Genomic DNA, 22584 nt, shown 5'->3' on the forward strand with positions numbered 1-22584 from the left:
TGGAACAATCTAGAGTTCCCAACAACAGGATATCCATGTATGGAACAATCTACAGAGTTCCCTACAACAGGACGTCCATGTATGGAACAGTCTAGAGTTCCCTACAACAGGATGTTGTGGAACCTCTCGGGCAGTTCAACATGTTGATTGGAGACCTCTTTGCTGATGAATGTGATAATTTTTCTGCAATGTATTTGTATTTTTTTATGTAAAGGATGTGAAGGGCTGCCTTGTGAAAAATACATTTGGACTGAATGGGACTCGGTTTAAATATATATATATATATATAAGGAATCCAGGCAGCACCCAGTGAAAGGGGTGAAAGGGTTAGCATATCAGCTTGTGGGCTTTGGCACCAGGCCCTTATTGTAATTAACTGGCAAATTGGCAGATTAGTAGAGAAATCAAGCAGAACCTGTCTGTTTGTTCGTACTGGCCGCCAGCCCTGCTTGAGTGACGGATGGGCTGAAGATCCTGGTGCCACTGAATAGTGTAACTGTCATGTCCATGCTGGAGTGTATTTGTATTCATTATAAATTCCCATTACTTCCTGCCAAGGCAGCAGCTACTCTTCCTGGGGTCCGGCTAAATTAAGGCAGTTTATTCAATTTAAAAACAATTACAATACATTCACAGATTTCACAACACACTGTGTGCCCTCACGCCCCTAATCCACCACTACCACATATCTACAGTACAAAATCCATGTGTACATGTGTGAAAAGTGCGAGTGTACAGCTGTGAAAGGCAGTGTGTGATTAGGAAATGCGACAGGGAGATTTTGACGTCTTTAGTACATTGTAAATAGCAGTGCCTATGGAGCTGGTTAGAGAGATATCGCCCTGTGTTTTGTTTTCCCTTCAAACATGCCATAATTTCATGTGGGTCGGGGGGAGTCCCACAGGATGGTATGGCCACAAGGGTATTTCTTTAACAAATTAGGTCCCTTGGCTCATCTCTGTAACTCTTCCCTGGGCTCGGGAGAGGCAAAGGTGGAGTCATGTGTCCTCAGAAAAGTGACCTGCCTGGCTGTCTACTTCTCATCTCTTAACCCAGATGTCAGCTGCACCGATATGTCATAGGAAACACTGTTCGACTGACAACCGGAGTCAGCTTGCAGGCTCCCAGCCTTGTCACAAGGAGTCATTAGGAGAACCTCTAAGAACTTTGCACCCCTGGATTGTAAAATATTTGCACATTATTCTTTTTGAAATTATTCAAGCTCTGTCAAGTTGATTGTTGATCATTGCTAGACAGCCATTTTCAGGTCTTGCCATAGATTTTCAAAGCAACTAAGAGGACAAATCCTCTAATCATCATATACAGTGCCTTCAGAAAAAAAGTTTTTACACAAGTATTCACACCCCTGACTCACAGCTGCAATTGCTGCCAAAGGTGATTCTAACATGTATTGACTCAGGAGGGAAAATACTTGTGTAAATTCGATATTTCTGTATTTCATTTAATACATTTACAGAAATGTCAAAACATATGTTTTTGCTTTGTCATTATGGGGTATTGTGTGTAGATGGGTGAGAGGAAAAAGTATATTTAATCAATGTTGAACTCAGGCTGTAACACAACCAGATGTGGAATAAGTCAGAGGGTATGAACACTTTCTGAAGGCACTTTATATGATGGGTAAGAGGAGAGATTTGTCCTCTTAGGTGTGAACTTGCTTTTCATCATGGTTTTGCTGCTGCTGCCAGGGACGGACTGGGACCAGAAATCGTCCCGGTTATTTATAAAAAATATGATCATATTACTCCAGTGCTAGCCCCTCAACACTGGCTTCCTGTTAAGGCTAGGGCTGATTTCAAGGTTTTACTGGTAACCAACAAAGCATTACATGGTTTTCTCCTATCTATCTTTCTGATTTGGTCCTGCCGTACATACCTACACGTACGCTATGGTCACAAGACGCAGGCCTCCTAATTGGTTGGAGACATCCCTCTAGTGGTGTGGGGGCTGTGCTTTGGCAAAGTGGGTGGGGTTATATCCTGCCTGTTTGGCCCTGTCCGGGGGTATCATCGGATGGGGCCACAGTGTCTTCTGATCCCTCCTGTCTCAGCCTCCAGTATTTATGCTGCAGTAGTTTATGTGTCGGGGGGCTAGGGTCAGTCTGTTACATCTGGAGTATTTCTCTTGTCTTATCCGGTGTCCTGTGTGAATTTAAATATGCTCTCTCTAATTCTCTCTTTCTCTCTTTCTGTCTTTCTCTCGGAGGACCTGAGCCCTAGGACCATGCCTCAGGACTACCTGGTATGATGACTCCTTGCTGTCCCCAGTCCACCTGGCCGTGCTGCTGCTCCAGTTTCAACTGTTCTGCCTGCGGCTATGGAACCCTGACCTGTTCACCGGACGTGCTTGTTGCACCCTCGACAACTACTATGATTATTATTATTTGACCATGCTGGTCATTTATGAACATTTTAACATTTTAACATTTTGACCATGTTCTGTTATAATATCCACCCTGCACAGCCAGAAGAGGACTGGCCACCCCTCATAGCCTGGTTCCTCTCTAGGTTTCTTCCTAGGTTTTTGGCCTTTCTAGGGAGTTTTTCCTAGGGAGTTTTTCCTAGCCACCGTGCTTCTTTCACATGCTTTGCTTGCTGTTTGGGGTTTTAGGCTGGGTTTCTGTACAGCACTTTGAGAATATCAGCTGATGTACGAAGGGCTATATAAAAATAAATTTTTTGAAATTTGATTAATTGTCCCTTGAATTTCTAAGCAAACAGCTGGAGGCAGGGTTTCTCCTATAGAGCTCCATTTTTAAGGAATGGTCTGGCTGAAGCTGTTTCTGTCCCATTGGGACGTGACTTTGGCATGAGTTTGATGTGACTAAGCCAATATCCCACTGTGTTATGTGAGTCTAAGGGATCATTAGGAATTTCTCATGTATCATAATCCACATGCCTTCGTGTTTTCCAGATAGTTTCTCGAGAACTATGCAGTTCTAATAAGGGTATCTATCCAGAATCTAAACCATTAGGCACACAACAACATTTCAACATCGAAATTACATTGTAGAATAATAGTGAAGACATCAAAACTATTAAATAACACATATGGAATCATGTAGTAACCAAAAAAGTGTTAAACTAATCCCAAAATATTTTAGATTTTAGATTCTTCATTCTTTGTCTTGATGACAGCTTTGCTCACTCTTGGAATTCTCTCAACCAGCTTCACCTGGAATGCTTTTTGATCAGTCTTGAAGGAGTTCCCACATATGCTGAGCACTTGTTGGCTGCTTTTCCTTCACTTCTATTCATCCCAAACCATCTCAATTGGGTTGAGGTCGGTGATTGTGGAGGCCAGGTCATCTGATGCAGCACCTTATTGGCCAAGTAGCCCTTACACATCATAGAGGTGTGTTGGAACATTGTCCTGTTGAAAAATAAAAAATGATACTCCCACTAAGCGCAAACCAGATGGCATGGGGTATAGCTCCAGAATGCTGTGGTAGATCACAGACAGTGTCACCTGTGGTCAGCACAGGGAGAAGCTGTCAGAGGCAGCGGTGTGTTTGGCAGATCTGAAAGAGAGTGTACAATGTTTTTTAATGTGAGTTTAGCCCACTTGACAATTTAACAGAATTCAATCTTCTTCCTGCTGACGATCTGTACAACATGAGACAGAAAGCAATACAGTGCAAAATACAAATAGATTAAAACATAATGTGGAATATAATAGAGACACAGATTTATGCCATGTTTCAAATAATAATGTTACTACTACTACTAGCTTTCTCTATCCCTTCTTTTCCCGAAAATATCTATCTGATATAACTAACTAGTTGTTCTTGTTCTATAGGCTGTCTTCCTCCTCTCTGGTCTGCAGATGCATGACAATTTGATCATGATGTTGTGGCTGTAACAATTGATGGAAATTGAAATCGAACTAATCAAGATATAATCTGAGAGATTTTACCTTTTTATATCTCTGACTATAACTAGCCGTTTGTAACTAGCCGTTTGTAACTAGCAGTTTGTAACTAGCAGTTTGTAACTAGCAGTTTGTAACTAGCAGTTTGCTCTCACCTCATCTGGGCACTGCAACAGCCAGATAGAAGCAGCTGCACATCTGATCTTCTTCCCCATCCTCTTCTGTCTAGATTCTACAGAGAGCTAGCCTGTTCTCCTCAAAACATTACTAGCAAGCTAGCTATAGCCAACTTGAGAAGAGATCTCAGCTTTCTACCTAGCAAAGCCAACCAACTACACAGCAAATATACACAAAGCAAACAATCAGCCATGCTATTTCAATGGAAAAAAAAGCTAGCTAGCTAGCGTTAGCTTTGTAGCTGCTATGTGGAAACACTATCATTTCTTTTCTTAATTTATCTCACCAATGCCTTGCTGTAGCTTTCAAATTCTGTAAATGTAATTTAGTCATTTTAACAAATTTGATCCATATTTAGTAACGGGCCAGAAGTCATACAGAAGTCAAACAGAAATGAAACCTGATATGAAGTGAGATGGAATGTAGGAGGTGCTAGAATGCATTGATCCTATTTGCAAACCGATTCTACATGTACATTGCCAAAAATGTCGTCAGTCAGACGCCCACTCCCAAATACACACCGCACCAAACGAACGGCGAACTGCGAATGAACGGCAGATCAACATTCTGTGTGTGCATTCCCTTAGGCCATGGTTTATTTGTCTATCTCTCCCTCTCTGATCATGTCTAGATTATTCATGCCTTTTAATGCCTTGTATTTGCCTTGTTTAATGGAATCATTCATTTTACAATGTTGTAAAAAATATTTGCCTATGATAGACAATTCTCAGATCTTTCTTGATAGTCTATTCCTGTAATTCAAAAATAGTCCTCTTGCACATTGCTTAGTCCTCTTTATGGAGTCAGATAATGTAAATGTTGATATGCTTAATATTGATATTCATAAACTACATTACATAGTCATATTACGGGTTGCAGGTATAAAGGGATAATTAACGAGGGTCTATGTGTTCTATGGAAAATAATGCACGACGTAGAGTTGCATTATTTCCCAGAGAACGCTTTTAGTCCTGAGTTGATTACCCCGCGTTATACCACGGCTATAATTTAACACATTTGTCTCTAGAAATGTGCTAATTTGCTGGTAAATGTGTTTAACATCCACTGAAGTAGCTAGCATGTTTACTAGATAGGTACCGTAGTTCCCTTGGTAACCAAACTAACAGATTTACTAGTTTAGCTAAACCAAGAGAGACCACAGCCTGCCGTTTGCAATGGGAACAAATGAGTCATAATGGGCAGAGCTAGCAAGTAGGTGGGCAGAGCCAAGCACGAGCTAGCGAGATCCTATTGGCGCGTTCTAGCATGCATCTGCATATTTCCGTTAGAGAACGCCTACTCTGTAAAGTGTGCATGTGCAATAACTCAATTCGCCTTTGCACTCCTTCTAAACAATGTGATTTTTAAAAACTTTTGCAAAGGGTAGAGTCTACAAAACATAGTCCACCCTGTTCATAACTGAGTTTAGTTTTGGGAATTTGCAAAATCCATCTCATTCCATCTTCTCCCACTGCCGGCCAGTGGGCTTCATCTCACGAGCAGCGTTGCCAGGCGAGAGTTAGCCGACAGCCAGGGAGAAGTGCGCCGGCGCAGCACATCTGGCCACCAGTGCATCTCCTCGGTCCAGTTTACCCTGTTCCTGCTCCTCGCACTAGCCCTGAGGTGCGTGTTACTAGGCTGGCACCTCCAAAACCAGCCCCACGCATCAGGCCTCTAGTGCGCCTGCCCAGTCCAGTACGTCCTGTTCCTGCTCCTCGCACTAGCCCTGAGGTGCGTGTCACTAGTCTGGCGCCTCCAAAGCCAGCCCCACACATCAGGCTTCCAGTGCGCCTGCCCAGTCCAGTACGTCCTGTTCCTGCTCCGCGCACTCACCCTCCAGTGCGCCTCCATAACCCGGTACAGCCAGTGCCTGCTGTGAGCACTCGGCCTCCAGCAACGCTCTCCAGTCTGCAGCCTTCAGCGACGCTCTCCAGTCTGCAGCCTCCAGCGACGCTCTCCAGTCTGGAGCCCCCTGCGACGCTCCTCAGCCCTCGGCCTCCAGCGACGCTCCTCAGCCCTCGGCCTCCAGCGACGCTCCCCAGCCCGGAGTCTCCAGCGACGCTCCTCAGCCGGGAGTCTCCAGCGACGCTCCTCAGCCCGGATTCTTCTGAACGGGAGCTACGCCCAGAGCCAGAGCCACCTCCGTAGTGGGAGGATTGGGAAGGGGGGTGTAGCACAGGGACCGTTGTTGACGGTGGCCACCCTCCCTTCCCTCCCTTTAAGTTTGGGTTTGTTTTTGTGTTTTTGTTTTGTTTTTGAGGTGCATTCGGGGTCTGCACCTTTGGGGGTGTACTGTCACGTCCTGACCAGTAAAAGGGGTTATTTGTCATTGTAGTTTGGTCAGGGCGTGGCAGGGGGTGTTTGTTTTGTGTTTTTGGTTTATGTTCTATATTTTCTATTTCTATGTTGGGTTTTTGGCAATGACCTCCAATTAGAGGCAGCTGGTTGTCGTTGGCTCTAATTGGAGGTCATATTTAGTTGGGTTTGTTTTCACTTGTGATTTGTGGGTGGTTGTTTCCAGTATAGTCTGTGCACCTTACTGGACTGTTTTCGTCGTCAGTTTATTTTGTTTAAGTGTTTTCTTTAATAAAGAAAGAAGATGAGCACTTTACCCGCTGCGTTTTGGTCCAATCCTTACGACGCCTATGACACTTTGACAAAGTGGGCACTGCATATCACGGGGCGGCATCGGCACTCACCTAAAAAGCCCATATGCCACTGGGTGAGAGAAATTGTGATTGTTTTTGGGTAGTATTATTTGAGGTGTTACGTGTCGTTGGATGAGCATTTTGGCCAGTTTAGCTCGGAAAATGCCTCCCTGGTCAATCTGCCGTACTAGGCAGCTGCCTAATCCTGCCTAATGGCCAGGTCACAGAGGTCACAGAGGTCACTGGGATTTTGGGGAGCCAGTTTATGATCCCCACCCCAGTCTCTCTGGCACCATCGGGGCAGGGGATGGGGTGGAGTGCGATAACAGAGGAGCAGCACCACTGAGAATTCACTACAATCCCACTTTCGGATTGGTTCACCAAAATGTTATCGAAAGGTTGCAAGATCGAATCCCCGAGCTGACAAGGTAAAAATCTGTCGGTCTGCCCCTGAACAAGGCAGTTAACTGTCACATCCTGACCATGGTAAGCTGTTATTTTCTATGGTAGAGTAGGTCAGGGCGTGACGGGGCTTTTTCTAGTTTAGTTTTTCTATGTTGTTATGTTGTAGTTTTGTATTTCTATGTTGGGTTGTTCCAGTTTTTGTATTTCTATGTTGGGCTTTGTTTGAGATGATCTCCAATTAGAGGCAGCTGGTCATCGTTGTCTCTAATTGGAGGTCATATTTAAGTTGGTGTTTGTTCCACCTGGGTTTGTGGGAGATTATCTTTGAGTAGTGTATGTTTCACATCTGCGTCACGGTTTGTTGTTTTGTCATTCAGTTTATTAATGTATTGCATAGTTTCACAATGAAAATAAAATGTGGAACGACACACACGCTACACTTTGGTCCACTCATTCCTACGACAACCGTGACATTAACCCACTGTTCCTAGGCCGTCATTGAAAATAAGAATTTGTTCTTAACTGACTTGCCTAGTTAAATAAAGGTTAAAAAAATTAATTAAAAATCATGCACTAAAATAAAAATTAATCTAGAACCACTGGAACCACTTTGAGTAATCTAAAGTGGAATTGTAAATGACAAATTACACTGTAATGCACTAGAACATTTTGTACATTGTACATTCCTATTGTGGGAACAGGAAATCCTTTATGTGATAAAAGATGGGTGCTGTGCTCACTCTGTACAAGGGAGATTTAACCCTGGTGAGACCAACATGTTAGACCAATATAAATGTTGTGAATCTGTATGATTGTGTACATGTAAGGGCACCCTTGTAAAATAAGCCTTAGTCTCAATGGGATCTCCCTGTTTAAATAAAGGTTAAATAAAAAATAAAATATATTGTAACATCATACAGTCCATCTACAGACATTATGGTTGTACAAGTGTCTAGTTTTCTTGCTGTAAAGCTTATTACTCTTATCTAAAGTATGCAGCAGGTCAATAATATGCATATAATGTGACAACGTTCAGCTGCATGTAGTCAGGGTCTGTTAGAAGCAGGCAGGCAGAAAACATTGATGAAGGCATCTGTTCATCTTTACAGGATAAGACGATAGAGCCTGACAGCAGGAGTATCTCCCTTTGAAGATATCAGGTGTAGCGCCTAAATCGCATAATGCCTGTTTAAGAGGACATTATCTGGATGTGATTTAGGAAAGCCAGACTGTAGGACCCTTTTCACATGTTACTACATGGAACACAAAATAGTTTTACCTGGACCCATAAATGGGTCAGCCGAAGAACCCCTTTTTGAACCCTTTTTTTCAAATAGTGGTAGCCTATATTGGGAAGTTGTTTGACCCAAAAGGATGGCCTCCTTTCAAAATGGCAGTTCAATGTGATCTTCAAAGGAAGACTACGGAAGTACAGTACAGTACAGTGGATACATAATGGCCTTTGAAATAGCTTTCAGCTGTAACACTTCAACTGGAAAGCCAATAGTTAATCTGCCCATTAATCATCTGGCAGTGTCTGGTACCTCAGGCCATCCCTGTCTCCTTCGAAGGCGTCGCCCTCCTCTTATCACGAGAGACTGTTTTAATTCACTCAGTCACTACTCATAGATGGTGTACAGATTCAATGTTGCCTTGGGTACATCCTCTTGTTCCTGGACTGGAGCAGCAGTGCTGTACACTGTTGCAGCTAAATGCTACTTAAGTTGAGCATTGATGTAACTGCCGGCGTTAAAATGTCTCATATTAGTGACATAAGGTTGTCTACATGGTTTGGTTGTATAGGCTCTGTGTTTCCTTCAGACTAATGGGCCTCCCTCATTGACCAGTGAAATAGGCTACTGCTGAGATTATTAATAACCATAATTGTCTGTTTGTTTACACCCTCATAAATATTTCACATTTAGGATATTGTAATGTACATAGTCATCATTGACCTGTGTATAAAGTTGATTGGACTTGTGGGGCCTCTAATGGAGCTTGTCTAATAGGAAATGATTTAGAAAACATACATGTTATGCCAAAAGCACTAATACTTAAAGGGGCAATCAGCAATTGAAACAATAAAATAAAAAAATCCCTGTCACTTTTCCTGTAAAAACGATGGAGAAATGCAACCACTCTCAAATTCAAAGACAGAACTATGAATGCATTGACTGAGCAGCCATATCAACATTATAGTTTTACCCATGTTTTAAGGCTATACAGTGTTTGTTTAGACTTTGTTTACAAACATTGGAATAAACAAGTTCATATTTTTGGTTCAGATGGGCTACAACACTTAAAGCAGTAATCAACAGTTTCCACCCCTGGTTCAATAACTAGCTGAGGGATAAGGTCTGGAGAAATGTAACCACTCTCAAATTCATAGGCAGAGCTTTGGATGCAAGGATTGGCCATCCATCATAACAACATTATAGATTTAACCATGTTTTAAGGCTATACAATGTTTGTTTACATTTACTTTTTTTTTTTTTACAAACGTTGGATTAAAACAAGCTTATATTTTGTGTTCTGATGGGGTACAACAGTTGAACTAAGCTCATGAAACATGTATAAGTTAAATTCTTCAAGAATCAATGGGTACATATTATAACTGTATAAGCAAAAAATCGATGTAGCAACTACCCCTAATCCCTTTTTTTCTGAAAGTCACATTTCAAAGCTGTAAACATATTATGATCATTATATTCACACTTTTTTTTATCTACAAGAAGTTTCAATGATTCAATCAACGATGTTGCATTCTCTCGTTGCCTATTATAGAATTTTGCTGATTAGCAACATTTGCATTTGGAATGCTCCCCACTGTCAATCAATTTTCTTCCAGGGACGAAAAAAATAAACGTTTTAACTGCTGCAGATGGGGAGTTCAGACGATTTTTGCATTGGGTTATATCAATTATGTATATTTTCATATACCGATGTCACTCGTGAGGTCCATTGCCGTAAGCCTACAGCTGTTACAACGTCATAAAGATAGTCTCGTGTGGACACGGTGGACTAGAGTCTACTAAACGGACCACAACCGAGGCGCGCGCACAGTAGCAGGCTGAAGACGCTTCGCCCTGATGTTTGAGTGACAGAGTGACTGCCGTAAAAAGGTAGGCTACATGTTACTAATTATCTTCTCTAAAATAGATAGGTTCATTCTAGGCTTTTATATTTCTATAATGTCCAGATAGTCACTATTTACAAGGTTGATATGCCTCTAACATATTCAAGGAGGATAAGGAAGAGTGGGGTAAGCTGAGCCTTTTTTTCACATTCAGTATTACTCCTTCAAGGGAAAAATAGAATTCATTCAAACAAAGATATCTGCATACATTTCAGGATGTTGTGTATCCCTGGAAATAATCAGAATTCATGTAAACATTACAGTTCTGAAAACATAGCTTGTTTTTGTATGGGGTAAATTGAGCCGCAGTACAGGGTAAATTAAGCCACCTACAAATGCCTGTACTAATGATATTTAATCACTACCTTTTTAAAACCATGTCTATCTTTATTTCCCAAACACAATTAAACACATTCACAATCACTTTGTTTTGTATTTTAATCATTTTAAGCATATTTTTACATCTTTACAACACTTATTTAAACACTTTTAACATACTCCATGCCCTGTTGTTACCTCATATCCCACCAATAATCCCTTGTATCAATTTGCTCAACTTGCCATTGGCTCAACCATTGGCTCAACTTACTCCAAAGCAAACATTTTGACTATATTAGCCCACACAGCTACAGGAATGCACTTTCATGCTAGGTTTATGACCTCATATTGGAGCTGATAGAGACCCCAACTGATGTATAAAACAATCTTTAAATGATCTACTTTGGTTTAGATAGAGGTTTCATGATGCTTCTAAAACAAAATAATTTGACTTGGTGAAAATCATTTTTTATTATTTTAATTTTACTTACCACTTATTCCATGTGGTTTCTTCCTACAGACTCCATGAAATTATGACCTCTTCCTAAATATTTGTCCCAAAATATATTTTTTGTATGGTTTCCTAGAAACAAGGAAGGCTCAACTTACCCCTTTGGCTCAATTTACCCCATGCTTCCCTACCAGGAGTTGCTCCCCTACAGCTTATTTGAGTGTAGAAAATAGTTTGTGTTTTGCATGCCTACATTACACTGTATTGTAAGCAGTTTCTTACACCATTTATCATGTCTTTTTTTATTTGACTGTACTATAGATTTGTTTTATTTGCTTATTGCTGTTTTTATGGCCTCATGATGGAATTGTTTTTTTAAATTAATGTCTCACTTTGTGAGACATATCAAGCAATCCCAAGCTTAGCATAAAACAATAAGGGTAGAACAGGCTACGTGCAAACGATACATTTAGGCCCTATAGGCTATTTAAAACTGGTTAGGCTACAGTAAATTCATTGACCACAGCCAGACTTCAAAAACTATACATTAGTAATCTGGTCTCACTGAAACATTTTGAAAGTTCTAAATCACCTAAATAAAACGAAAATCTAAATTCACATATTGTGTGAACACAGCACACTTGTTGCTCTTGAAAAGGATTCAGTTATCTGGCTGCCCATTCTGTAAAACTGTTGAGTTTTATGATATTGTAGAGTTGTATGATGTTACAGTGTTTTGAGGTTGGACTTTAGCACGTATAGCTCGTTAGCACGTAGGGCACATCAATTGGTGTTGGTGAACGTAACAATGATATTGTAGCATTGTATGATATTGTAGAGTTGTAAGATATTATAGGTAGTGTTAGTTAGCGTTGTACCAGCTATACCTGAGCCAACAGTTGCGAGGTCAAGCAATATGGAAATGAACTAGCCTTTATGCTCAGTTGGGGATGGTTATATACAAAACGTTATACTTACAAAGTACAAGCTGTTGAATATTGTTCAGTCAAAATCAATAGCCCGGCTATTTCTAAGACTGTAGGCTACAGTAATTTGTTAATTACTGTTAATTGACAGTGTTTTAATAATAAAAGGGAACCCATTTCAACCCAAGACCTTGTTCTTTCTAATAATTGTTGACAAAAGTCTCAAAAAATGTGTGAAAAGTGCCACACAGCCTCGGTCTCCCCTAATCTAATGAGTTGTGCTGTTTCCCACAGTGTTTTCGGCCTGCCATTCATCTAATTCAGCACTGCATGCGCTTTCTATCATGGGCACCAAAAATATGCGTTGGGAACGCCCCGCGTTCTGTGGTGATTTGCTAGTGTCAAAGGAGATCGACTTGATGGGACAATCAGAATCTCTGGAAGAATTTCAACCAACTGTCTCCACCACACTCGGGACATGATCACGAAATTCTCTGAATGAATTGACATATAAGCTACGGTACTTAAGGTGAACTTACTTCTGGCCTTTGCCTTCAGTTCCCAGCATTGGTTCCATGTTTAGGTATCGTGTTCAGCAACATGAACATATCCATTTGATATCATGATAATATGTCATTTTTTTTAGAAGCTTTGATCCAAAATGACTTACAGTACAGTAAATGCATAAATGTTTTTGTAGACGGGATCCCTGTGGGAATTGCTATCACCATGGTCCTACCAATAGAGCCACCCTGGAGCACGTAGGCTATTTCAACTGTAATATGGATAGTTTGAGATTGCAGGTGTATTTAAGCAAAAAGTCTAAGGATCAACACCAGCTTGTTTTTTATTTGTAGATTTTTATTTTCTCTTGATTTCAGTGCATTTATCCAGTGGTAATCCACTCTCATTAGTTGGAAAACAAAATTGAATGAGTATAGAAATTAGGATATTGGCTGATTGCTTCAGTGTAATTACTCGTGATTCTGCAGTCAAAACACGCAGGGAGACGGGGAAATCTGGAGCCTGATTGCAACAACATAATGCCATTCCTCCAAGGAACACAGGTGAAATTTGACCAGATAACTATTCCCAGTCTGGTCCCAGAAAGACTGACTGTCTAGCCATAGCTGGGGATAGAAAGGTCTCAAACAGTAAACACAAAATCAGTAACTACAGTGCATTCGTATTCAGACCCCTTTTTCCACATTTTGTTACGTTACAGCCTTATTCAAACATTGATTAAATATATTTTTTCCTCATCAGTCTACACACACTACCCCATAATGACAAAGCAAAAACAGGTTTTTAGTATTCAGACCCTTTACTCAGTACTTTGTTGAAGCACCTTTGGCAGCGATTACACCCTCAAGTCTTCTTGGGTATGACGCTACAAACTTGGCATACGTGTATTTGGGGAGTTTCTCTCATTCTTCTCTGCAGATCCTCTCAAGCTCTGTCAGGTTGGATGGGGAGCGTTGCTGCCCAGCTATTTTCAGATCTCTCCAGAGATGTTCAATCGGGTTCAAGTCCGGGCTCTGGCTGGGCCACTCAAAGACATTCAGAGACTTGTCCCGAAGCCACTCCCGCATTGTATTGGCTGTGTGCTTCGGGCCGTTGTCCTGTTGGAAGTTGAACCTTCGCCCAGTCTGTGGTCCTGAGCTCTCTGGAGCAGGTATTCATTAAGGATCTCTCTGTATTTTCATTTTTATAAATTAGCAAACATTTCTAAAAACCTGTTTTCGCCTTGTCATTATGGGTTTTGTGTGTAGATTGATGAGGAAAATATTTTTTTAATCAATTTTAGAATAAGGCTGTAACGTAACAAAATTAGGAAAAAGTGAAGGGGTCTGAATACTTTCCAAATCTTAGCAACTACATCCTTAGCAACTACATATTTAGCAACTACATATTTAGCAACTACATCTTAGCAACTACATCTTAGCAACTACATCTTAGCAACTACATCTTAGCAACTACATCTTTAGCAACTACATCTTTAGCAACTACATCTTAGTAACTACATCTTTAGCAACTTCATCTTAGCAACCCCAACTATCTACTAAGCTTGGTGAACTTCTTTGATTATTTTATTTTATTGAAATGAGAGCATATGATTTTCTGGACTCAGTGATTTGGGTTCATACCTTCAATGCAGTTAGCACAAGTTCCTCAGTGAAAGCATAGTAGGATGGCATTTGGAGAATCTGTTTCCTGTTTATCCTCTCTTGTCATGTCCCCATGATAGTCTCTAATTTTACCGGTGGGCTATGTGATCTCCATTTAGTTTGATGGCAGAAGTGAATGACTAGTAAGCTGACCTCTGACCTCTGTTAAGGACAACATTATATTAACGTTGGCGTAATGTTGATGTAACTGCATTTCCTGCCAAGAGATGGGCTACTACAGTTGTGTTTTTTTACTGTCTCCCACAATTTGGAATTCATGGGGTCAAAGTCTCTATGGGGTCAAAGTCTCTGGTGGAACCGGCCTTATCGCTGTGTTCAATAGAATTGTAAACGTAGCAATCCGACTGGTTCCAAAAGGCTATGTAGACAATGACAGTATGGCAGACAAAAGTTTTCAGTTGGTTCTGTGAACATTTTTGAAAGCTGTATGTAGTTTTCGAGGTCAGTCGAGTGTAAGCATTCCAGTTCTGTCAACGAATAAACATTCCTGCCACAACATATCATATCATATATAGTCTCTGCTGAATGGAAGTTTATTATTCTGTCCTGTGAGCTAAATCTGTTACTGAGCTAAATCTGTTATTCTGTTACTAATGCAGAGTTCTGTCCCATTTGTCAGGATGAAGAATAAAGACAACGGAAATCTGAAATGGACTAGTTCCTCCTCTTCTGAAGTGTTGGGAATAGCCGAACTTCCTGCAACCGCCACCATGAACCTCTCCAACGAGACGACTCCACCGTGCTTCTCCATCAACAATCCCCCCTTCAACTTCACCCACTCCATTGCTTCCGTCTACTTCTCCACTGTGTTCAGCCCTCTGGGCCTCACCTTCAACCTCATCGCTTTTGTGGTCCTCCTCAAGTCCTTCCAGCGCATGCACAGCCGCTCGCGCTCCTCCTTTCTCGTCTTCCTCGGCGGCCTGGTGGTCACCGACTTCATGGGCCTCCTGGTCACCGGCATTATCGTGATCTCCTTCCACTTCACCCAGTTCAACTGGCGCCGCCTGGACCCGCACTGCCACTTCTGCAACTACATGGGCATGTCCATGGTCTTCTACGGCCTGTGCCCGCTGCTGCTGGGCGCCACCATGGCTGTGGAGCGCTTCGTGGGCATCAACCGGCCGTTCGCCCGCTCGACCAGCATGCCCAAGTCGCGGGCCGTGTGCATAGTGCTGATGGTGTGGGCGGTGGCGGGGTGCATCTCACTACTGCCCCTGGTGGGTGTGGGGAGCTACCATATGCAGATACCAGGCTCCTGGTGCTTCTTCAACATTAGCTCTAAGGCTAGCGACATGGTCTTCTGTCTGCTCTTCTCTCTGGTGGGGCTGCTGTCCATAGCCGTGTCTTTCCTGCTCAACACTGTGAGCGTGGTGACCCTGGTCAAGGTGTGCTGTGGCCAGGACAGCACGCAGCGTCGCCGCGACTACGAGGTGGAGATGATGGTGCAGCTCATCTGGATCATGATGATCGCTACCGTCTGCTGGTGCCCCCTGCTGGTGAGTAGTGGCAGCCTATCAAAACGTGCACGCATACATACATACACACACATATACACACTATACCAAGCACGTACGGTACATGTCAGGAGGACACAATATCCACTCAAACACATCATTATAGTCATCATTCAGTATTGATGTGTAAGAAATTATCACATTTGTTCTTTGTAACATATTTAAGCAACAAGGCCCAAGGGGGTGTGGTATATGGCCAATTTACCACGGCTAAGGGCTGTTCTTATGCACGACGCAATGTGAAGTGCCTGCACACATTCCTTAGCCGTGGTATATTGGCCATATATCACCAACCCCCGAGGTGCCTTATTGCTATTGTAGACTGGTTACCAAAGTAATTAGAGCAGTAAAAATACATGTTTTTTCATACCCGTGGTATATGGTCTGATATACCACGGCTGTCAGCCAATAATGTTTGTACCCTGTTTTGTGCTGCTACCATGTTGTGTTGCTGCCATGTTGTGTTGCTACCATGCTGTGTTGTTGTCTTAGTTCTCTCTTTATGTAGTGTTGTGTTGTCTCTCTTATCGTGATGTGTATTTTGTCCTATATTTTTATTTAATTTATTTTTATTTTTAATTCCAGCCTTTTGCCTTTAAGGAAAGCCGTCATTGTAAATAAGAATTTGATCTTAACTGACTTAACTAACATATATAATGCAATAGACCATCACTGCTGCATACTGTATACGTACTGCATTTGTATGGCAAATTAAGTCAAGAGATAATGATCAACTCCCACTTGATACAGGCACCAATACATGTGTATCAATATGTGCACACAAAAAGCTCTGATAATTGAGGTTGCTCTCTCGACCCTCCGCTAACTGAACTCTCTTTGGCTAACTTTCCGGTACCACTGCTGACTTGCCTCTAAAGCTAAGCAAGGTTGGTCCCTGGATTGAAGAACAGCTGCTGCTGGAAATGCTGTTGGAGGTCCAGAAGGGGGCCCTCTGGTCTATGGAGATCCCAATGCCCCAGGGCAGCGAAGGGGACATTGTCCTGCGTAAGGTGCCGTCTTTCGGAATGGGATGTTAAACGGTTGTCCTGACTCTCCGTGGTCACTAAAGATCCCATGGCGCTTATCGTAAGAGTAGGGGGTGTTAAACCCAGTGTCTTGGCTACATTACCAACCTGACCATCATGGCCACCTAATCATCCCCAGCTTCCAATTGGTGGTTTTATCCCCTCTTCTCCCCCTGTAACTCTTACCTAGGTTGTTGCAATAATATGTTCTCAGTCAACTTACCTGGTAAAATAAGGCTGAATAACTGGCTGAACAGCATAAACTGTGGGGCGTCTTTGTAAGCAATGTGCATTGCTTACAGCTAAGGTCAAGTTCAGGAAGAGGAACTGGCCCCTGTATTAGGGAGTGGGGCTGTATGCTGGCTGGAGATAAGGCCTGTAAGAGAGGGCCATCTCCGGCTGCAGACATACGGGGATATCCGGGCCAGAGTCTCTTTCCTAGATCTGCCTCTGTCCCTCTGTCTCTTTGTGTTCAATCGATTCAATTCAAAACTGATACAAAGTTTTCAATCGCACAGTGAATGAGTTCAGTTGATAAAAGTACTAACAAATACATAAATGTTATATTACATAAACAAACTGTCTCAGACATGTAATGTACAGGGCATTCAGAAAGTATTCAGAGCCTTTCCTTTGTTACGTTACGTCTTATTCTAAAATTGATTAAATCATTTTTTCCCCTCATCAATCTACACACAATACCCAATAATGACAAAGTGAAAACAGGTTTTAAGAAATGTTTGCAAATGTATTAAAAATAAAAAACAGAAATACCTTATTAGGCTACCTGGGACGGCAGGTAGCCTAGTGGTTAGAGCGTTGGGCCAGTAACCAAAAAGTTGCAAGATTGAATCCCAGAGCTGACAAGGTAAAAACCTGTCGTTCTGCCCCTGAACAAGGCAGTTAACCCACTGTTCCTAGGCTGTCATTGAAAATAACAATTTGTTCTTAACTGACTTGCCTAGTTAAATAAAGGTAAAAAATAAAATGTAAAAAGTATACAGTTCTCTGCAGCATTCCACCAATAAGGCCTTTATGGTAGAGTGACCAGACAGAAGCCACTCCTCAGGAAAAGGCACATGACAGCCCACTTGGGGTTTGCCAAAGGCACCTAAAGACTCTCAGACCATGAGAAACAAGATTCTCTGGTCTGATGAAACCAAGATTGAACTCTTTGCCCTGAATGCCAAGCGTCACGTCTGGAGGAAACCTGGCACCATCCCTATGTTGTGGCATGCTTTGGAATGTTTTTCCGCGTCAGGGACTGGGAGACTAGTCAGGATCGTTAATCTTTCCCTCGATCCTGACTAGTCTCCCAGTCCCAGCTACTGAAAAACATCATGATGCTGATCCTTGATGAAAACCTGCTTCAGAGCACTCAGGATCTCATACTGGGGCGAAGGTTCACCTTCCAACAGGACAATGACCCTAAGCACACAGCCAAGACAATGCAGGAGTGGCTTCAGGACAAGTCTCTGAATGTCCTTGAGTGGCCCAGCCAGAGCCCTGACTTGAACCCGATTGAATATCTCTGGAGAGACCTAAAAATAGCTGGGGAGCGACGCTCCCCATCCAACCTGACAGAGCTTGAGAGGATCTGTAGAGGGAAGAACTCCCCAAATACAGGTGTGCCAAGCTTGTAGTGTCATACCCAAGGAGATTCGAGGCTGCAATCGCTGCCAATAGTGCTTCAACAAAGTACTGAGTAAAGGGTCTGAATACTTATGTTAATGTCATATTTTTTATACATTTGAAAAAAAAAATGTAAACCTGTTTTTGCTTTGTCATTATGGGGTATTGTGTGTAGATTGATGGAGGGGGGGGGCTGGCTGTAACGTAACAAAATGTGGAAAAAGTCAAGGGATCTGAATACTTTCCGAATGCGCTGTATACACATCTCGTTATTTCTCACTCTCAAAGAAATGGGGCTTAGTCTGGTCTAAGCTACCAGTCTCTAAATGCCTCATTTCTCCTAAGCAATGCAGACTAAATTAGCTGACCTCAAAGTGCTGTAATACTTCTGGACCGTAGCCATTCAAGGCTCTTTGTAATCAACATTATGGCTTAGGTAGATGGGAGGCCAAAAACCACATCAACTCCCATCACAGCCTCACAATGTGGGTGTATGAAGTGCTACTATTCCACTGCTCTTTGTGTGTTCTGTAACACTTTATTTTGAATACAGTTGAGCATCTATCTACACAGTACCTACCATCAAAATAAAGTGTTGACTGTCAGTGTTTGTGTTTGTCAGTGTTTCCGTCAGTGTTTCCGCTAGATTATTTTTTAAGCGCCACCAAATCAATATCGAAGGCCTTTTTTAACCAACATTTTCATTTAAAAATTGAAGCCTAATTATTTTAGGAAGGAAGGGAAAGTGTTAGGTAGTGAGGTGGAAATAATGGTAGGGTAACACTTTATTTTACAAGGCAAGTCAGTTAAGAACAAATTCTTATTTACAACGACAGCCTATGAACAGTGGGTTAACTGCCTTGTTCAGGGGCAGAACAACAGATTTTTACCTTGTCAGTGCAGGGATTCGATCTTGCAACCTTTTGGTTACTAGTCCTCTAACCACTAACCACTCTAACCACTAGGCTACCTGCCGCCCCACTATCGTATGTTCTTCAGCACTTCTGGAGCCCTTTATCCAGTCTAACCTCCTGACTGTCCTGTACAGATATATAGTCTGAAAGGTGCTGTGTACGGCAAACCCGTAGAGCCTGTCTTCATGTTACACAGCCTGCGGATGGCCACCTTCAATCAGCTATGTGACCCCTGGGTATACATCCTATGTCAGGAGTCCAGACTAAGGCGAGTAAAAACAGCTAATGTTTATAGTGCCCCCTATCTTTACTCACTGCACATTGCTTTGGGCTGTGGCTCCTCCGGACCTCATCCATAGCCAGACCATCCAGATTAATGTATCATTCGTGCCACAACTATGGACTCATCTGCTTTGGACAGCCATCTTAGCCACTTCACTTCTCCTTAACAGCTTTTGAACTACATTATTCATAACCCCCAACTGGAGCATGCTCAGTCCAAAGGACATTCGAGGGATATTCGTTTCTGTTCTATTCCATATCAAGCCATTCACTTGCAATCTCGCTTTTTCCAGTGCACCCCCCCCAATGGACCAACGATGGCGGTATCTAAAAAAAACGTATAAAAATGATGATCAATCGAAATCATAAGCAACGCTTTGGCCATGTGGTCGTTGTGTATCTGCGTACTCTATGCGTGTGTGTTCCGTTGTTAATGATGCATGCGTGTGTGTTCCGTTGTTAATGATTCATGTGTGTGTGTTTGACCACAGCAACTCACTGTCTGCCAGCTGCAATCCAGAGACACTAAAAGGGACTGTTAGCATTTTTTAGATGCATCTGGAAAAGGCTAATTATTTGCTAAACACAAGCGCATATGTCATTTCTGAGGAGTAATGCTTATTTGTGTGTGTGAGTGTGTGTATGAATGTGTGAGAGAAGGCCCAAACTGCTGCACTCGTGTTCAAACTACTGATGACAAATCGTTCTCCCTCTCACTTCCCCTCTCTCTCTCTAACTGTTATTCTCTCCATTTCCCTCCCTATTCTTCTCATTTTCTTTCTGTCTCTCCATTTCCCTCCCTATTCTTCTCATTTTCTTTCTGTCTCTCCATTTCCCTCCCTATTCTTCTAATTTTCTTTGTCTCTCCATCTCCCTCCCTCCCCCTACATTTCACAGGTGTTTATTGCGCAGACTGTGTTGTCAGAGAGCCCAGTTCAGGTCAGCTACCTGCTGCTCTTCATCCGTTTCGCCACCTGGAACCAGATCCTGGACCCCTGGGTGTACATCCTGTTTCGCCGCGCCGTCCTTAAGCGCCTCTACCCCAGCTGGGACTGGTCCCGGGGCTCCATAAGGACCCTGTACCCGGCCTCCTTCGTCGGCACCATCCGCCGGTTCACCCGGTCTTCCCTGGGCGGTGACGTCCTGGGGGGTGGCGAAAGGCACGAGTCAGTCGAAACCCAGTCATTTAACGTGAAAGCTCCACCTTCATCGCCTTGACTGTTTCCTGTTGTTGTGCATTGGTACTCATCCTCGTCAGTGACATTTTTATTTATATGGTTTTTAGGTGCTGTCTAAACAGTTCTAAAAAGAGACTGAACGTGGATACGGCTGTGGCATTTCACTGGGCACAAACAGGTTGAATCAACGTATTGTGACGTGGAATCTATGTGGAAAATACATTGGAATTGAAAAAAACGTAAAATGTTTTTTTCAACCACAAGGTTATGTCGTCATTGTAACCAATTTTCAACATAGACAAACCTTGTATGAAATATGTTAAATTTGTATCTTTGAAACAATGGCAGAACTTCAACGTTATATCCACTATCAGAAGAAGAAAAAAAACAACAGGCTGAGCAGCACCTCCTACTGGAGAGTTGATCTATCTACAACTATAAATTTGGTTTCCCATCCAGGGTTTCAACCAAGCTCAGCCCTACTTAGTTGTTATGTACTATGTCACTGACTACTACCAATGTGCTATTGTGAGAATGATTATTGAGAGATCTCTTAATAACTAAATATACTGCTCAAAAAAATAAAGGGAACACTTAAACAACACAGCCTAGGTCTGAATGAAAGAAATAATCTTATTAAATACTTTTTTCTTTACATAGTTGAATGTGCTGACAACGAAATCACACAAAAATAATCAATGGAAATCCAATTTATCAACCCATGGAGGTCTGGATTTGGAGTCACACTCAAAATTAAAGTGGAAAACCACACTACAGGCTGATCCAACTTTGATGTAATGTCCTTAAAACAAGTCAAAATGAGGCTCAGTAGTGTGTGTGGCCTCCACGTGCCTGTATGACCTCCCTACAACGCCTGGGCATGCTCCTGATGAGGTGGCGCCTGGGCATGCTCCTGGACAGTCTGTGGTGCAACGTGGCGTTGGTGGATGGAGCGAGACATGATGTCCCAGATGTGCTTAATTGGATTCAGGTCGGGGGAACGGGCGGGCCAGTCCATAGCATCAATGCCTTCCTCTTGCAGGAACTGCTGACACCCTCCAGCCACATGAGGTCTAGCATTGTCTTGCATTAGGAGGAACCCAGGGCCAACCGCACCAGCATATGGTCTCACAAGGGGTCTGAGGATCTCATCTCGGTACCTAATGGCAGTCAGGCTACCTCTGGCGAGCACATGGAGGGCTGTGCGGCCCCCCAAAGAAATGCCACCCCACACCATGACTGACCCACCGCCAAACCGGTCATGCTGGAGGATGTTGCAGGCAGCAGAACGTTCTCCACGGCGTCTCCAGACTCTGTCACGTCTGTCACGTGCTCAGTGTGAACCTGCTTTCATCTGTGAAGAGCACAGGGCGCCAGTGGCGAATTTGCCAATCTTGGTGTTCTCTGGCAAATGCCAAATGTCCTGCACGGTGTTGGGCTGTAAGCACAACCCCCCACCTGTGGACGTCGGGCCCTCATACCACCCTCATGGAGTCTGTTTCTGACCGTTTGAGCAGACACATGCACATTTGTGGCCTGCTGGAGGTCATTTTGCAGGGCTCTGGCAGTGCTTCTCCTGCTCCTCCTTGCACAAAGGCGGAGGTAGCGGTCCTGCTGCTGGGTTGTTGCCCTCCTACGGCCTCCTCCACGTCTCCTGATGTACTGGCCTGTCTCCTGGTAGCGCCTCCATGCTCTGGACACTACGCTGACAGACACAGCAAACCTTCTTGCCACAGCTCGCATTGATGTGCCATCCTGGATGAGCTGCACTACCTGAGCCACTTGTGTGGGTTGTAGACTCCGTCTCATGCTACCGCTAGAGTGAAAGCACCGCCAGCATTCAAAAGTGACCAAAACATCAGCCAGGAAGCATAGGAACTGAGAAGTGGGCTGTGGTC

The 22584-nt window shown here is 42.9% G+C and overlaps 1 protein-coding gene across 3 annotated transcripts; it reads left to right on the plus strand.

Moving 5' to 3' along the window:
- The first annotated feature begins 9984 nt into the window (after positions 1 to 9984).
- On the plus strand, positions 9985 to 21168 carry LOC106574152 (thromboxane A2 receptor). 3 transcript variants are annotated; one of them, XM_014149796.2, is made up of 4 exons: positions 9985 to 10243; positions 14761 to 15637; positions 19361 to 19494; positions 20406 to 21168. In XM_014149796.2, the coding sequence occupies exons 2-4, from the start codon at positions 14762 to 14764 to the stop codon at positions 20578 to 20580; spliced, it is 1185 nt and encodes a 394-aa protein (XP_014005271.1). In that variant the 5' UTR covers positions 9985 to 10243; position 14761; the 3' UTR covers positions 20581 to 21168. The 3 variants fall into 3 exon arrangements, with proteins under 3 accessions (XP_014005271.1, XP_014005272.1, XP_014005270.1); XM_014149797.2 differs by lacking the exons at positions 19361 to 19494; positions 20406 to 21168 and adding an exon at positions 16534 to 17462 and having other exon boundaries at positions 9986 to 10243; XM_014149795.2 differs by lacking the exon at positions 19361 to 19494 and having other exon boundaries at positions 9989 to 10243.
- The last annotated feature ends 1416 nt before the right edge of the window (positions 21169 to 22584 follow it).

This window comes from Salmo salar, chromosome ssa16 (assembly GCF_905237065.1).
Source record: "Salmo salar chromosome ssa16, Ssal_v3.1, whole genome shotgun sequence".
NCBI classification, from domain to species: domain Eukaryota; kingdom Metazoa; phylum Chordata; class Actinopteri; order Salmoniformes; family Salmonidae; genus Salmo; species Salmo salar.

What these genes read in the sequence shown, in the direction of transcription:
- LOC106574152 (XM_014149795.2), top strand. Translation starts at nt 14,762, where the DNA reads ATGAAGAATAAAGACAACGGAAATCTGAAATGGACTAGTTCCTCCTCT. An exon ending in TCTGCTGGTGCCCCCTGCTG is followed by an intron (nt 15,638 to 20,405) that starts GTGAGTAGTGGC and finishes TACATTTCACAG; the next exon opens with GTGTTTATTGCGCAGACTGT.